This window comes from Archocentrus centrarchus, chromosome 20 (assembly GCF_007364275.1).
Source record: "Archocentrus centrarchus isolate MPI-CPG fArcCen1 chromosome 20, fArcCen1, whole genome shotgun sequence".
Lineage (NCBI taxonomy): Eukaryota > Metazoa > Chordata > Actinopteri > Cichliformes > Cichlidae > Archocentrus > Archocentrus centrarchus.
Window position 1 is genome coordinate 13715455 of NC_044365.1, and position 16399 is coordinate 13731853.

Below are 16399 nucleotides of genomic sequence, written 5' to 3' on the forward strand. Positions count from 1 at the left end.
ATTGAGCAACGTGGAATTTTTTTTCTTTGTTTGCCAGTCAAAACTTTTACCTGTTGACAAATTCCTGCTGCTGGTGTCCAGTAGCTGAGTCCTCAAACTGGTAGCTCTCACTGCTGATCATTAGTGCATAAACCAGTGCCTGAGGGTAGCACTCCGCTATCTGCCCTATGCAATGCTGTACTGCCACAGCTTCTGGCTTGTCCAGTAGGGCAACCATTTGACTGATCCAGCTTATCAGCATCCAGCAGGGAACAGACATCATCTAAATACAGATAGATGGCATCGCTGTTTACAACTAAAACACATGCTTCCAGAGCTTCAAAGTACTGGTATTGGTAACAGTTTCCACAGCCTTACTGTCGAGTGGAGATGTAATATTTGTTGTTTATTATCCTTTAGCATCTGCAGGATTACCTTTTAAATATTAAAGACATTCTCAAAGCCTAAAAACAAACTTTGGGTAAATTTCTACAGGCCCTAGAAGAAGATTAAAATTCCTGCATATTCAGATAAACTAACCTCTTTTGTCATGAGGTCCAGCGTCTCGGATGGGTACAATTCAATGATCTGTAGCAGACGTGGAAACTTGAGGCGAGCCTCCTCTGAATTCATCTTCAGTGCTTTCAACATGTTTTCCACCACATGCACGGGCAATACCAGAAGGTCAGGAAATTGGCTTTCTGTGAGCATAAACAATGGCAATGACCATTCTTTAGGACACAGTTATACTGTTCATACCAAGTAATTAATCACATTAAGATCACTGTTAGCTTATTTGCATTAATCTGAATAAATATCTACAGATGGCACACTTAGGTAATGTCATTACTCACCAGTATCTCTCTGCTCCTCCTCTCGTAGCCGTTTGTCACAGAAGTTAGCCAAAGCCATGTACGTCTTTATGATGCTGCTGGTCTCCACAAACTTCTGAGAATAAGACTGGACCTCCTCATCAGCCTTTCTGGTCGCTTCACACAGTAACTTTAGTGCCTTTAACTGCAATCCCACTTCCACTTTCTGCAGGAAAAACATCCTTTGTGATTTAGTTGTTTCATCTTTTTTATTCACTTACAAAGAAGGCTTAGTGTGACAATCTGCTGTGGAATAAAGTTGAGATTTTCCATTTCTCATATAAAGTACAATAATCATGCAGAACATTTTACATACAAATATTTTTACCACCAGTGTCTCTAGCCAGACACTACAATTAGTATTTTTTCGGAAAAAGTAGAGTACCTTTGGATCTGCGCTGGGCCAAGCAGCTCCAGAAAGCTTCACAACTTTCTCTGCTTTGTCAGCATCGACAGTTGCTAGGACTGAGGGGCTTCTGCCTACAGCTGTGGCCAAGATGTCAAAAGATGTACCCTGGAGTATCTTTTGGTATCTGAATACTTTAGCTGTAGCACTCTGACAGTCAGCTTGAAGGTCCTCTGGAGAGAGAAAAAGCCAAAAGCCTTTAAGAGCTGAATACCCTTAACACGTGTGGCACTCTTTTCCCTTCTTACCGAGGAGCGGGATGGTCTTCACCATGGTATTGATTTGCTCCACAGGACCCTGGGCCTGACTCCGTTTATGGCTATAGCGACTAAAACTGTGGACCCACCGCAGCAGCTGTCTTCTGTTTGTTTTGGCTTCTCTGTGAAGTTCCTTCAGCAGCTTCACAGCCACAGGGAAGTTATTCTGAAAACAGCATTTAGTCGTCCAGGGTGAGTTTGCTGGAATAGCGTGTGACAGCACAGATAAAGTAACTTCCACACTTGTTTCTTCACCTGCTTCTGGGCTCCATCAGCCATGCGTAGCTTCATGTTGAACTTGCAGTCATTTACTAATGTCTCAATGTCACCCGCTGGGTCATCTGAACCGTCCACCTCCATGCTGTCAGAGAGAGCATGGCCTCTCAGCTTTTCCCTTATCTTATCCAAAAAGAAACACCTGAAACACAGAGATGAAATTTGAGGCTGTATCAAGTTTTGTTATTTGTCTTTATGTATTTAAAAGATTTGCAAGCCGAGCATTCTTACCGAGATGTAATAATATCGTCCCATACATTCACTGGATCCACTTTAGCATCAGGATACCGCTCAGTCCATAATTTGACGAGGTACTTGAGGGAGCTCACAGACACTAATAAATAAATATTGCAAAATTTTTAAGAGCATGACAAAAAATATTTAAAAAAAATTCAAATAAAGACAGCTGTAGAAAAAATATTCCCAATTATTGTTTTAAAAAAAAGGAGGAGATGGGGAATTAGGATATTTATTATTTGCATTTAATAGCTATTAACCACTTACCTTCTCCTTTAATGAACAACAGGAAGTCCTGGATCTCAGTCAAGGCCTGCACTGACTGCAGAATGGTCAGCCGGCTGTTAGTCAGGAGCGTATCCACACTGGAGTAACTCTGTATGAGGCAAACAGATTAAGTATGTGCAATAATTAAATCTAGATAACACATTTTTTTCTGCTTATACAGTTAAAAACAATAAACTGTACATATATAATCAAGGTTTTTTTGCATTTCTTTTATGAAATAATAGTGATCTCCTTTGATCTAAGACTCAAAGGCAATGGACAAAGAGATGAGTGTGAGAATAAACCTCCATAAAGAGCTGCATGGCATAGTTTGTGTAGTATTTGGCGCGGTCATAGTCCTCCTGTAGGATGTAGAGCAGGCTAAGCTCCTGACTGTAATGGCTTTCCAGCAGCTTTTTGCGCTCCTCCAACTTCATGGCATTGTCGATGAAGCTGAGAAGTGTTTGGTCCCTCTCGCCCAGCTGCAGCTGCTTCAACATGCTGCGTATCATGTGCTGCAGGTACATTTCCTAGGACAAATGCAAGAGCCATGTAAGCAAAACAATTCAAGCATGACCAAAAATGTCACTACATGCCGTGAAGCCTTTTATTACACACTGTTATCCTACCTATACCATTCTTTTAAATTTTAAAGACACAGTTTTCAAGATTTAGTGACATCTAGTGGTGAGGTTGAAGATTGCACCCAACTGCATAACCCCTTAGTCTCCTTTACAAACACGTAGAAAAACCTACAGGTGCTAAAAAAGTAAAAGAGACCCTCTAGAGCCACTATATAGTCTGTGTAATCAGGGCGACTGTAGAAATAAAGTGGTGCAACACAACCGAGTCTGTGCTAAAGGGTCTGCTTCTTCTGTAGATATAAAGGGCTCATTCTAAAGTAACTAAACATTGATTGTTTTCTTCAGGTATGGAAAGCAATGGAAATTCAAATGCTGTGAATGTAAAATGTAGATTTTCAATTTGAGCCATTACAATAGAGGAAGAATGCAGGCTTCAATGGTAGGGAAATGGCAATTTCAAAACTGTAAAATCATTTGGGTTACCTGGTAGAAAGGCTCTGACCACATCATCTCCAGGTTGGGTGGGTTGTTTTCATCTATGTTCACAGTGGAACAGTACTGAAGAGACTTCCACTCGGTCAGATGACTATATGCCTCCATAGCAGCTCTATCCCAGAAGTCCTTCTCGGCGTCTGTGGGCTCACCGTCAGACCAGTTCTCAGTGTTTAGAGCCTGACAGTAAGGAAGAGCGTTTAAACAAACTGCAAACAATCTGGTAAAAATGTACCAATGTATGTGCACTAGCCACCTTAGCTGTATGCTACACTTCTTTATTGTTCTTCTACAATACAATTATTTACATATTGTATACAATGGAATTCAACCACCAGCTTCTACTGTCATGGGAAAATGCCAAACCTCATTGTAAAGCTTCACAGCCTCTGCGAAGTCCGTGTTGGCTTCAGCTTGGAGTGCAGCACAAGTGATGGACTTGGTCCCAACTTTACCACCAAAGATTCCACGCACAACATCATAATCTTCCAAGGATCTGTAAAGCCTGGATAACAGAGGATGCAAACAGCACAGTTAATATTCCACTGTCAGTGACAGTGATGAATCTTTCAGTAGTGTGGTATTCAAAGCCATCAAACACATTGAAAATGAAAGCTGTAAGGCAGTAATTATACAGCAATACCTTGCGAGGTTAATCCATTTATTGGTGTCTGGGGGGATTTCTTTGCGTCCTCGTGACCGTTTGGCAGGACGCTCAGTGGGGCCATCAGCATGTAGCAAGCCCTCTTCCAGCAGCAGGATACCCGATGGCTGCTGGAGACTCATGAGGCAGGTGGAGCTGATGTCAGCTGGGTTGAGCTGTTGCAGCTCCTTATGCTGGTAGCACATATCCTAGAACAAAAAAACAAAACAAAACAAAACAACAGAGGATTAAGTCATTTTTCAATATTTTTTAGCGGAAGTTAAACTATTAAAACAGCTTCTTACCTGCACACATGATATGAATGGAGGGAAGCAGAGTGTACTCTTGCTCAGGAATGAGTTCATGTTGCACCGCAGCTCCTCTTTAATCCTCGCGCTCTCCTCTGGCCTTTTTTGTTTGTCCATTTCTTGCAGTATACCAGTAAAAAGGGAGCTGAACAGCTGTTTGGCTAAAATTGGATCTCTCTAGTAAGGGCAAGAAAAAAAATATTACTGATACAACATACTACTTTGGATGCAAACAGAGGGCGGTGGCAGTCTTACCTGTGCTAGAGCTTGAAGGGGAGCGATGAGGCTACTGTATGGGATTTGGATGTCTGGAAAGTCTCCCACTCTGTAGTTACGATACAAAGTCACCTGAGCCTCTTTTCTCAGGGCTTGATTGGCTTTTTCTTCCTGTGGGAAACACAACAGACCCACTAACTCTTAGAGACACTCACAGGCTGGGAAAGTCAGTGACAGCAAACAGAAAATCAGCATATTGGTTTGAGTGGCTCCTGGTTGAACCCGAGCCTGCAGGATACCTTTTTCTGCCTTTGTTGCTGGATCTCCTTTTGGGCAAAACTTAAACTGACTTTCTCCCGATCCTTCAGAAATCTGCGTCTCAGTCTCAGGATGTTAGCACGCTGCTCATTTGCTGCTGTTGACAAACAGTACAATTTACATTTAAAGCTTTTCACTGAGTGAAACTTTAGTCTCTTCTTACTAAAACAAAATGTGTTTGTGGTGGTGCTTATTTAATATACAACTTTTTTAGTTCAAATATGGAAAATGAATTTAGTTAATAATGCAGGTTTTTTTTTTTTTTAAAGGAACTAACCTTTAGTGCGACTGTCCACCTCATCTGTTGATGCAGTGAGGCGCCTCAGGCCAAAGCCTTCTCCTACTGGTCTTCTTGCTGCGGTTTGCCTCTCTGCCTTCTTATCAAACACCAGCAAAGACGACAGAGACTCGGAGCCAAGTGTGTACTCTGCCAGCGTGTCCACACTGCTGCCTGTCAGCCAGTTATATGCAGTACGACGACCTGGGAAAAACGTAGCTGTGTTAACTTCCACACTCATATTTGTTGTGTTGACACCAAATTCTGGATTAAGCTGACAGTTCAATGCGGGGACACTGAAACACAGCACTACCTTCTGCTTGGGTCTGGCTGAACTCTAATGAAGTCTGTGTGGCTCTGAGCTTTCCCTTCATCGTGCCAGACTGAGATGCTGCCACGCTCTCTGGGCCTTGAGAGCTTTGGGTTTCAACAAACATGGGGGTCATTACTGTGCTCCTGAAGCGCCAGTTGGAATCAATCACATAGTCCTATAGAGTGAAATCAAAATGTCATTCACAAATCAGGCTCCTTAGTAACATGCAAGTAAAACTCAAGCTCCTTCTTTTTTGAGAAATCCAAGAAAATTATATCCCAACCTGGAAGGTGCACTCGGACAGCGGATACTCAAACATGTTCCGTTTGAAGTCGGGACTCTGGCTTGTCATTTCCAGGAGCAGATTGGTGACCAAGCTTAAAAAAGACCTCTCTATTTTGCAGGAGTACAGAGAATGAAGCACCATCAACATTCGCTCAAGGGTAGCAGTGGGGAGGCGCTTCTCCTGACTCCAGAAGTTACAAACATAAAGCCTGTAAAGATAAAACAAGTGAGCATTTTATATACTGTAGTACACAACATCAAAGGGGAAAGAAAAGATGAACTAAATAGAGATGTATGAAATAAAACAATACAAAGATCCTCTGTTTTTATATAAGCTTGGAAATAATGAAATTGAAACCTAGTAATTCTACTTACTGAAGGCCTTGATTTTCTTCTGACAATCCCTGAAGCAGTGTTTCTTTAGCTGCATTGAAAATCTCCAGTGATATGCTGTCTTCCATGCTTTCATCATCACTGGAGAAAAAAGTCACATAAATAATACGGTCAACTGACCCTGCTGAAAAAGCAAGTGGGCCAAAAGCTGAAAACACTACCTTAAACAATAAGGCACGAATAAGTAGTAACACACAAAAGTCATAAACTATGATCTATTTGAGACAGGAAGCCAAAAAGACTCACCCATAGTTGTCCTGGATCCACATGAGGATGTCGTACATCCTCTCTCTGCAAACTGGAGAAGGATGAGAGACGAAAGCCGTCACAGAGCCCAGAAGCTCTTGAAGCTCAACCGGAGACAGACGGGCAAGAATCTTGTGGATGATATCGAGGCAGGCTCTCTGCCTCGCTTCATCCCTGAACACAGAAATGTGGAGGAACACAGTTCAGTCCTCTTATGTGCTATTAATTTACACATTTTTTAAAAATATTTATTTTTGGCCTGGACAGAGAACAGTGGGAATCAAACCCAGGACCCTGCAGTAGCCTTTTGGCATATGGATCACCTGCTTAACCCATTGAGCTCTATCAGCACCTGCTTTTATAATTATTTAATCCACAAATTAAGGACAGAATGTCCTGAATGTCAAATTCCCTTTGCTCTCCCAATGCTTTTTTAAATGATTTTTACTTGAGTCCTCAAACACATTCAAAACTTTGGCTCTGCTGGCGTAAAAATGTGTAAAAAAAAAAAGAAAAAAAGAAAGAAAGAAAAGAAATAGGAAATAAACAGAGGCAGCGACTATGAAGACCAGTAAGGAACTCACCTGTGGCTCATCATCTGAATGAAGCCGGTGGTCTTCAGCTGCAGAAAGATGTCTGGAATGACATCAGCTCGGCTCAGAACACACTCCAAGCAATTAGTCTTTAGGATGCCGTGTAACTTTGGCAGGAGGAAGAACACATAATTGACAAACCTGAAAAAGAAAAAAAAAAAAAAAATAAAAACAATAGCTTGGAAGGTAACATAATAATTTAGAAAATTAAACTAAGCCTGTGGTACGGTGAAAGGAAAATTTATAAAAAAACGAATACAATAAATACACTTGAAATGTAAACTTACCGATCCATAAATGGAGGAAAGTGCTTTGACACTTTGTTCAAGCAAATAATGAACTTGTCATCCTGCTCTTTTTTCTTCAGGTTTGTTATCTTACTTGCAGCAAGACTGAGAAGTTCTTGATGTTGCTGAGCAACGAACATTAAAAAAAAAAAAAAAAAAAATCAAAGTCATACTTACGAGGGAAAAACATTTAACATTTTAACATCAGGAGTAACACCTGCTTACACCACCTAGACATGTCAAACTAAATCTAATAGGTGGGTGAGCCATAAACATAAATGAGATCTAACTGTAATTCCACCAAAACCAGAGGAAGTTCATACCTCGCCGATTTCACTCATACTCTTCAGGATGAGGCCGATGATTTCAGCAGCAGCCGAGTAAACTTCTTTGTATCTTACAAAGGACATGTTGTTGGTGAGAGACTGGATGTAACTGAAGGAGAACGGGAAAAACAAAACACACACATGCAGAAATTATATTTTTGCAACATAGCACATCTGTGATGTGTATGCTACAACATACGAGACCAGAATGTCAGCAAGTTTGATTAAATTGTGACCAATACTGCAGGAGAACTGTGGATGGATGGATGTCCTCCAGGTGGATTTGCCAAAAATATACCCAACTCTGCCCTTCGCCCCCCCAGCTGCTGATTTACTTGACATCAACTTGCATTTTCCAACATGAAAATTTTACCTCTCATATTCAATTCCACACGACGCATCGTAAGCAGGGAGGTTGTTTGCTAAGATGATTCCCAGCAGCTGAAGCCCAACAGAGTTGTCTTTGCTGTTAGCGTCAGTGCCAGAAAATCGCTCATATATCAGACTGAGAAGGCAAGAGAAGAGATAAAGCCAAGGATCACAGATCGATTCAAAAACACACACATTTTTCTGTTCATCACACTTCAGTCCCACTGTCTACACCACAGCCTATGTAAAAAATGTTGGTAAATAGATGCAGATTTTGATGTATATGGATAGGATGCCAGCAGCTTAAATAATCCAGTAGTGTTGATTACTGTTAACTTTATCTGGACTTCATCTGAGACAAAAATCACTGACATGATAATCAGTGAGTGTTGTACTCTGGCAACTCAGAAGCTTTATGAGCAGGAACTTTAGGTTCTTTGCATTGATAATAGTTAGGAGCACAGAGTTTCTCCTTTCTCCCAAATGAAATTCATATAATTATCGAACATCATATTCATAACTGATCACCCATGCCTCCTCTCCTGAACTTGAGAACAGCATCTTGTACTACATGTGCCATCTGCACTAAGCTTGTGTCGGTAGTACCTGTAAGGCACGTGCAGGCAGTCTTTCCAGCACTCTACCAGAGTGCGGATGATCTCCAGGTTGTGGCGGAAAACGGCCCTCTTAGAGTGAAAGCTGTGCTTCATCAGGAACTCCAGCAGCCGGTTGGCAAGGACTTCATCTCTGGGGTTACCCTTAGATGATAAAAGTTACTAATGACAGACTTATTTTAAGATATGTATTATATCATAAAAGGCAACAAACAAGAAAAAGACTTATAGCTGGCAACAAATCCTGCAAAAATCCTTGAATTCCAACTGATTTGTTAGCACATGTTCAAATTTTCATTTTTAAAATGGAACTATGACCAACTTTGGGGCTGGCCAGGCTTGTCCACGACAGCACTGTAACCACAACATCCACCACCATAAAATGGATCCCCTCTCCTCCATTGTTTCCAGAGACAACAAGCTGCAGAAGCGGCCCAAGCCAGTACTTGGCATAAGGCTGAAACACCTGCCAAAAAAATATACAAACAAAGAAGTAAAAAACAAACAAAGTGAGTCTTACAAACTATTTTATTAACAAACACTGTATTTGAAAGCATTCGGTGAGGGACATTCACCTCCTCTGTGTTAATGATCAGCTTTGAGATGAAGAGTCGAATATTCAGAGGTGTTGCTGGATTTGCCAGTTTTCCATGTAGAAATTTCATCCATGGAGGAAGCTCACTAGGCACAGTTCCCTGATTTACAAAGAGAGAACGTCTGGATTGACACAAGCACCTCAGTATTGACCACAGACTGATCACATAAACTGATAAGATCATTGTAATTGCATATAAAAAATACTGGATTTGAAGGAAAGGCCTTCAGACTCCTGTCCAGTGTCACCTGTTCAGATAATGAAAGCCAGCTGTACTTTGCCCCTCACCTGTTCAATTTTGGGGGTTATATTGCTCCTTTGCATGTGCCCAATGAGAGCAGTCATGGTCGCCATGCACTCGTGCTGGTTTAGCTCATCCATTTCTAGATCAACCATTGCATCCTGGGATGGACTCGTCTCCGGTGTCTCCTACATGTACAAACATGTCAACAGACCTTCCAGATGACCACAAAACCAGAGCTATTTGAAAACAGCAAATTCATTTTCCTTAACATATGTACACTGCTTTCCATCGAGGCTTTTAAAAATGTTTGGCCTGTGATGTGAGAGTCGTTTTAGACTCAGTTTTCCCATTTTAAAAGACAACAAGAGAGAGAGAGAGAGGAAAAACTAACTCTTTTTGAAACAGCTTGTTTTTGTCCTTCCGGGTTTTGGGAACTGAAGGAAAAGCTTTGGACTCCCGTGGAGAAGTCGAACTGACTCATCTCCTCACTCAGGCTGCTGTCAGCCATGTACGACTGGGAGGACAGATAGACTGGAGCTTCTGGAGAAACCACAACATAAATCACAGAAAACAAACACCATCAGCTTTTAAAAGAGGCAGAACGTGCAGTAAGATCCATTTTTAAGCTGCTCTCTGACAGAAAGTTTAAACCCTGCCTGGGAGCGCTTCTTACCTCCATTCTCTTCATTTACTTCTTTTCGAATCATAATGTATTTCTTCTTTCTTGCAAGTGGGACCTGCAATGTTTAAAAAATAAATGAATAAATCCTGACTAAAACTCAAGGTACACATAAGGAAAAAAAAAAAGATAATACCTCAATTTCAATCGGAAAGCTGTAAGTCCTTTCAATGTCGATGATGTTTTCGAGAATGAACTGATTCTGGAAAACCGGAGAAAAAAAAAAAAAAAACAGCCAATAAGGTCCTCTTAACTCCCTTACAGTAAACTTTCTACCATTCTCCATTTTACATGGATTACAGCACATGAAAAATATACTTAAGCCTGTAATTAATTGTGCTGCTTTGTACTAAACTGTGTCTATACAGCACAAACAATGCACTACCTTCTCTGGTTTTTCACTGAAGAGGAATCCGTGGTAGAATTTGGGCTCGCTGAAGCTGCAGCTGATGACGGCGACGGCGCAGTTGTACGCGGCGCAGTGATAGTGTCTCCGCAGTTCAAGGAGCTGAGTCTCGCCGGCCATGTTCTCAGTGAAGGCTTCAAAGCACGACCTAATTGAAATAAAATGAATGTGATGATTCCATGAATCATTGATTCGTGAAATAAAAAGGAACAAAATCAGCCAAAGCGTTGGAGGTCCTACTTGATCAAAGTCTTGGACATCTCATTTCCCTCTGGTTTGTCAGCGCGACAGTAGGCTTGATTAATGCGGGACTCTTTCGAGTAAACCTCTTCTTTGGGAAGCCGTGAATACAGGAGCTCCATCAGCTTGTAGCAGCCATTCTTCTTCAGCAACTGGGTCTCAAAGGTTGTCTCATTTGACTTAAAGAATAAATAAATGATCTTTTGAGCAAATGTCACTCTGATTCTTCAACTTATGAAATAATGATGATATGGGAAACAAAAACAGAATGGGACAGAGGTTGCATAGACTTTCTCACTGTCAGTCATTTAAAATATAGTCAATCACTATGATTTTAGTTTTTATTTTGCCAATGAGACACATTTAATAGCATTTCCTTTCACAGCAGCTTGATCATAATACTAACCAATACATAGAACAGATTATGCATTTTTGAGGGTCTGGAGGGAAAAGAAGAACCCACGGAATAATCATGCACCAATTTGATATAACAACACAACTTGTGCTAAGAGGCGAACCTTGGTGAAGCGACTGAGCAGGAAGGAAATGATGTCAAAGACATTTGCGACAAAGAAGTCATTCAGGGCCTTGGTGCTGCAGTGAGAGGCCAGAGGCAGCAGCACTCTCTCCATCATGGCCTGCAGCATGGAGCTCACTGGCACATCACCTTGCTGAATCACCCCATAAACTGTACACAGCAGCTGGAGCTGCCGCTCACCGTTTGCCCTAAACAGACATTAACATGGTGAAAGCAACTAATACATCTCCCTATAATGGAACAGTGAAGGTCAGAGTCACTGCTGTAATGCGTGTCTACACCTAAAGAAAAAGCAGAAACCTCAAGCTCTGTGTAAGCTCCCACAGACTTTTACTAACCGCTTGGCAATTCTTTGGAAACAGGTTTGGAATTGCTCCTCCATGATGTGCTTTGTGTCTCGACACAAAATTCCTGCAAGCAGTTTGAGTAGGAGTGGGCTCTGAGAAAGCTCCAGGGCATCCAGCAACTAAAAGAAAGAAAATGAATGAAAGCAAACTGCCAGTTTAACCAATCTTATATAGTCAAGACAAATAGGGTATTTCACGCACGCACAACCTTTGGTCAGTGATTATCATCCTTACTTTCTAAAGCCCTAGGCTTACCTTACGGATACAGTCCATGTAGTTGTTGCGGTGAAGGGAGCCCTTAGCAAACTCATCAGACTGCATGGGGAAGTGCGAGGCTACCAGGGTGTCAAGAGCCACCTGCAGCTCAGCTAGTGGCTCCTCTGGGAGTGTTGTGAAGAAGGGCAACACCAGAAGGGCCTGGCTCTGAAAAGTTGAGGAAATTCAAGACAACTGACAAAGATTCACTGATTTAAAGAGAACTTAATACATAAGAGGCTAAAAACTGTCCCATTGCTTAAAGTAAATCAACTATGTTATTACCTTGAGATTCAGTGGCAGATTCATGTCAACCAGCAGCATAGTGAAAGTGGAAAACACTGGTCTGAACGCTTCATGACTGATGTTGGAGCAGACAGATGAGTCAATCTGTTTAAAGCGAATCAAAAAAAAAAATAATATTCATCATCAGTAGATAAACACCAGTATAGGAAGGGATTTTTACTGCACTGGACAACAGCCTGATGGTTACTGTTAGAAGGGTCTTAATATATTTAAACAATTCTATTTTAGTGCTTTGTGGCAGGGGGGAGGCAGCAGTAACGTTAACTTCTTGATACCTGCAGAAGCTTGGAGAGCAGCAGGAGAATGGCAGTTTTGCTCTCTGGAGTGGAAGAATCTCCCTCCCACCATGACTGCAGACTCATCCATCGCTTTAGCACCTCTTCAACCAGCTGCTTTCCCTGAGTCTTCCTCACTGATCTTTCTCTAAAGCTGTGGTCCAACATACCATTTAGCAACACGCTCACCTGAACACCAGGAAAAAAAAAAAAAATTCATGTTTGGAATAACAGTTATCCTTCTTTCCATGCCCATAGCTATTGCCTTATCTTAAACTAACTAAAAATCGAAACTACCATGCTGGGATTTTGAGAAGAAGCTTTCATCAGGCGTGGCACTGTTGTGTTCAGACTTCTCAGCAGCTCTGTGTTGATGGTCAACTGGAACAGGCTGTAGAAGTACTCGCCATGCGAGAAGCTCAGGAAGTTGTGGCTGTGACTTCCGGATACGGGCACAGAAAGCATGATGGTGTTCAAGAGCAAATCCACCAACTGCTCACTCTGCAAAGAAATAGCAATAATGTACAACAGTAGGAAGCAGTAAAACACTAGTTACCTTCACATCTGCTCTCTAGTCCAGTGACTCCGTTGACTGATTCACTATCATCAGATTTTATCAGACCCACCTACAGCGGCAGCACTGACCTGCTGACTGAGAGAAAAGGCAAGCTGAAGCAGACCATCTGCAACCCTTCTGGTGTTTACATCCAATGATGGAAGTGCCTTCCTATCTTCTCCTGGTGCTATGCCTTTATACACAGTCATTAGAAGCTGGGACCCAAGTTTTTTGGCATAAGATGAATCCTTAATACACAAAAGAGTTTATGTCAGTGCCTTCATTAAAGGTGATGCAATAAGTATTCTAAAAAATGTATAAGCTAATATGTCAGCACATAAATCAAAGGAACTTCTGTGTTTTGACTACAGGATTACTGAATGGTTTAACTTTAGTTTAATGTTCATACCTGGCTGTGCAGGATGGAGCTGAGGAAGCCAGCTTTGTTAATCTGCTTACAGGAAGACAGAACCATCTCCATCTGGTCATGGTGGCTGAGAGTGCTGGAATGGTACAGGTCTACAGTGCACAAATCCTCTACACTGCGGTGTTTATTAAAGAAATTTAAGAGGGAAAAAACATTAGTGGTGTTGATAATTGCACTAGTATTCATGTTCACTGAAGCGTCTGATAATCCGATTAATATTAAAGCCCCATATCTTTTTCCTCTAACAGCAAACTCCAAGTGAAAGAGCACATACGCACACACACACCTTTTACGTGAGATTTTTGTCCTCAAGCTGCTTTCAAGATGACCGCGGTAAGGTGAGGCCAGCAGGGCCTTGAGAAGAGGAACACACACTTCTGGTAGGTTCTTCATTACCTCCACATCTGCCATGTTGAAACCTACACCGGACGGCTCACACACCACCATCGCAGTCAACTCAAAAAAAACTGAGCAAAAAAAATCTTGTTCCAGAAACTGTGAATAAAAATTAGGACACAGTAAGTAAAAACCTTGAAATGAAAGAATCAGGACTGAGTTTCTTGTTGTCAGTGCTCATAATTCCACGATACCTTCCAAAGCTCCTTGTCTCCTTTGAGAAGAATCATTGTGGTGAACTCCAGCAGCCGGACAATGATGGTGCACTTGCTGTAGCTGTACTGCTCCACCTCTCTTGGGCTGAAGTGAGAGGTCTTCTCACCAAGTGGGAAACAGCTCTCTGCTGCTACCAGTTCATGAGTGGCCAGCTCCGTCAGAAAAAAATGCACCGCTTTCAGAAAGCTCGATTGGTCTTTTGAGCCTTGAAAATGAAATAAAGTTAACTGGAATAATCGGAATCAACACTGATGTCAAAATGAAAGCTTTTGTTTTCATTTGATGTTATTTACACCACTGAACTTGAACAAGCTATTTTTTTTTAATCATCATCCCATTTTTGCACAAATACAGACTTACTAAGAATGTACTGAGGCTTGATGATGTGTAGGCTGATGAAAGTGTTGTAGCAGTCCAGAACAGCCAGCAGGAGGTCCATCCACTGCAGGGTGGCTCTGACACTGAACGGGCCTGTCAGGTCCCTGAGCGTTGGCTGGGACGAGAGACCTCCGCCCTCAAACCGTGAGATCAGGAAATCTGTGCCATGATCCTTCAGCATGCCATCCAACCACTGAGGTGGAGATTTCTTCCCTAAGTCACACATTCAAGATTTCACTTATATTATGTCTGGCAAAAGTTAATTTAGAACAGCAGTATAGCTGAAACACTTGTTATGAATTATTGCTGTCAAAGCTATTCACTAATTCTCTGCTACTAAGTTATTTTAACCTGATAATCAAAATTTAATTTTATAAGAAAGTGGGTTTTTTTTGGTTTTTTTTGTGTGTACCATTTTTCTATTTTCAGGCTACCTTCACAAAATTAAGCTCTTGGTTCTCACCTGGGAGGAGGGGGATAAACTCATACAAGAGCGCCATGCATCTGTGGCGACACTCGGTCTGAGGGCGGCCACATTGTTCCAAAAGCCATAAAACCACGTCTGACAGGCAAAGCTTTTCATCTGGTGGAAAGCCCCTGAAAGACGAGGGAGAGAAAAAAAGAACGAACACAAGTGTGTGAAATGTATTAGTCTATCAATTTTTTTCCTTAATTATTTTATGTTCACCTCTTTACATTTTCATATGGAGAAGGCAGAAACTGTTAGTATTGAAATATTAGGTCATAGTGTGATATACTGCAATATGTACATCACTGAAGTACTAAATTGAATATACAATTAATAAAAGCAACAAGATCCACCACTCATGGGGATATCCTCCCGTGATTAATGAAAATATAAAATAAATGTAGAAGTCAGCTGTTCAGTGACCTAGGTCAGCTACTAAATATGGGGAATTCCCACTTTCTCCATTGCTGTCACTAATGGTCAAATACGTATAGCCAATCACACAACACAATACGAGCACAGGATTAGGCTAAGCCAATCAGGAATGAGAAAGAGGCTGCATATTATTAGCATTTATTATCATAGCATTAGCAGGCTGGAATCCTCCATGTTGTTTACTCCCCACTTCAGATAAATACAGCCAAAGTGTACAAAGCGTACTAAACATCCAGGAATATGAATATCGTGTTTCATATATCTGAAGTGTAAAAAACACGTGCCAAATTTCATGGCTTTACTCCTTGTAGATTTGGAGTCTCTAGACTTGAAAAGTAAAACCTGATGTACAGACGGATGCTTTATTTGCGCGGGAGCATAACTTAAAAAAAAGTAGGAAGCATTTTTACTTGGCCTGAGCCTGGAGGTTAGCAACAGCTTGGAGACTGATATGCATACATAGTACCAACCTTGGGATGCGCCTCTTTGCATTGTGCTGATTGAGACTGGGGGCCTTGTGTTTGATTATTCTTTTTAGATGGTCAATGGCACTGCCACACTGCTGCAATGTACCTGAGTATGAAGGAGTAGTAAGAAAAGCTTCATAAATATTCAAATATACCCTTAACCTTATTTGGCCAAATTTAAATACAAGCATTTTTTTCCACATTTACTTGAAATATACTTTGTATAAATATGTGCAAGTATTGCACACATTTATAGGAATATTCAGTAACACACTAACATGTAAACCCCAAATCAGTTTCAGCAAATTCTGGCATAAAATAATAAATAAACAAACAATGTTACTAAGCAGAACACGTTAAGCAATAATTGAAAGCTGCACACCAATTGTTGCTTACAGCACTGTAGCTGACACCCTAACCTAAAAATAGAGTTCTTACATAATCAGTCTTATGATATAGAGATTATCTGCAAGGCTGTTGTGAAAGAACAATTACCCATAGATCGCTCATCTGAGTGTGCAAGAGCCAGACTTTCGACAAATATGACAAGAACCTCAAAGACAAACTGTTCCACCAATGAATTCTCCTCCCTGGAGAGAGACAAAGATGACA

At 41.2% G+C, this 16399-nt stretch overlaps 1 protein-coding gene across 1 annotated transcript in view; it reads right to left on the reverse strand.

Annotated features, from left to right (window-relative positions):
* prkdc (protein kinase, DNA-activated, catalytic subunit) overlaps positions 1-16399 on the reverse strand; it is a 30316-nt gene that overhangs the window by 4466 nt on the left and 9451 nt on the right. Inside the window, exons 28-74 of the mRNA XM_030756882.1 lie at positions 16283-16377; positions 15791-15893; positions 14880-15013; positions 14399-14629; positions 14017-14243; positions 13713-13921; positions 13409-13541; positions 13089-13247; positions 12741-12944; positions 12444-12632; positions 12148-12252; positions 11863-12030; positions 11599-11726; positions 11241-11448; positions 10723-10901; positions 10462-10630; positions 10213-10278; positions 10071-10134; positions 9789-9937; positions 9442-9582; positions 9134-9253; positions 8881-9024; positions 8551-8702; positions 7949-8080; positions 7573-7684; positions 7250-7374; positions 6954-7103; positions 6370-6543; positions 6106-6204; positions 5729-5939; positions 5446-5620; positions 5133-5336; positions 4837-4952; positions 4577-4708; positions 4319-4498; positions 4014-4222; positions 3737-3875; positions 3362-3550; positions 2600-2824; positions 2295-2403; positions 2022-2124; positions 1770-1932; positions 1506-1680; positions 1237-1430; positions 834-1017; positions 520-680; positions 51-262 (exon numbers count right to left, since the gene is read on the reverse strand). Coding sequence (XP_030612742.1) covers positions 51-262; positions 520-680; positions 834-1017; positions 1237-1430; positions 1506-1680; positions 1770-1932; positions 2022-2124; positions 2295-2403; positions 2600-2824; positions 3362-3550; positions 3737-3875; positions 4014-4222; positions 4319-4498; positions 4577-4708; positions 4837-4952; positions 5133-5336; positions 5446-5620; positions 5729-5939; positions 6106-6204; positions 6370-6543; positions 6954-7103; positions 7250-7374; positions 7573-7684; positions 7949-8080; positions 8551-8702; positions 8881-9024; positions 9134-9253; positions 9442-9582; positions 9789-9937; positions 10071-10134; positions 10213-10278; positions 10462-10630; positions 10723-10901; positions 11241-11448; positions 11599-11726; positions 11863-12030; positions 12148-12252; positions 12444-12632; positions 12741-12944; positions 13089-13247; positions 13409-13541; positions 13713-13921; positions 14017-14243; positions 14399-14629; positions 14880-15013; positions 15791-15893; positions 16283-16377 — 7350 coding nt within the window. The remainder of the gene's footprint in view (positions 1-50; positions 263-519; positions 681-833; positions 1018-1236; positions 1431-1505; positions 1681-1769; positions 1933-2021; positions 2125-2294; positions 2404-2599; positions 2825-3361; positions 3551-3736; positions 3876-4013; positions 4223-4318; positions 4499-4576; positions 4709-4836; positions 4953-5132; positions 5337-5445; positions 5621-5728; positions 5940-6105; positions 6205-6369; positions 6544-6953; positions 7104-7249; positions 7375-7572; positions 7685-7948; positions 8081-8550; positions 8703-8880; positions 9025-9133; positions 9254-9441; positions 9583-9788; positions 9938-10070; positions 10135-10212; positions 10279-10461; positions 10631-10722; positions 10902-11240; positions 11449-11598; positions 11727-11862; positions 12031-12147; positions 12253-12443; positions 12633-12740; positions 12945-13088; positions 13248-13408; positions 13542-13712; positions 13922-14016; positions 14244-14398; positions 14630-14879; positions 15014-15790; positions 15894-16282; positions 16378-16399) is intronic.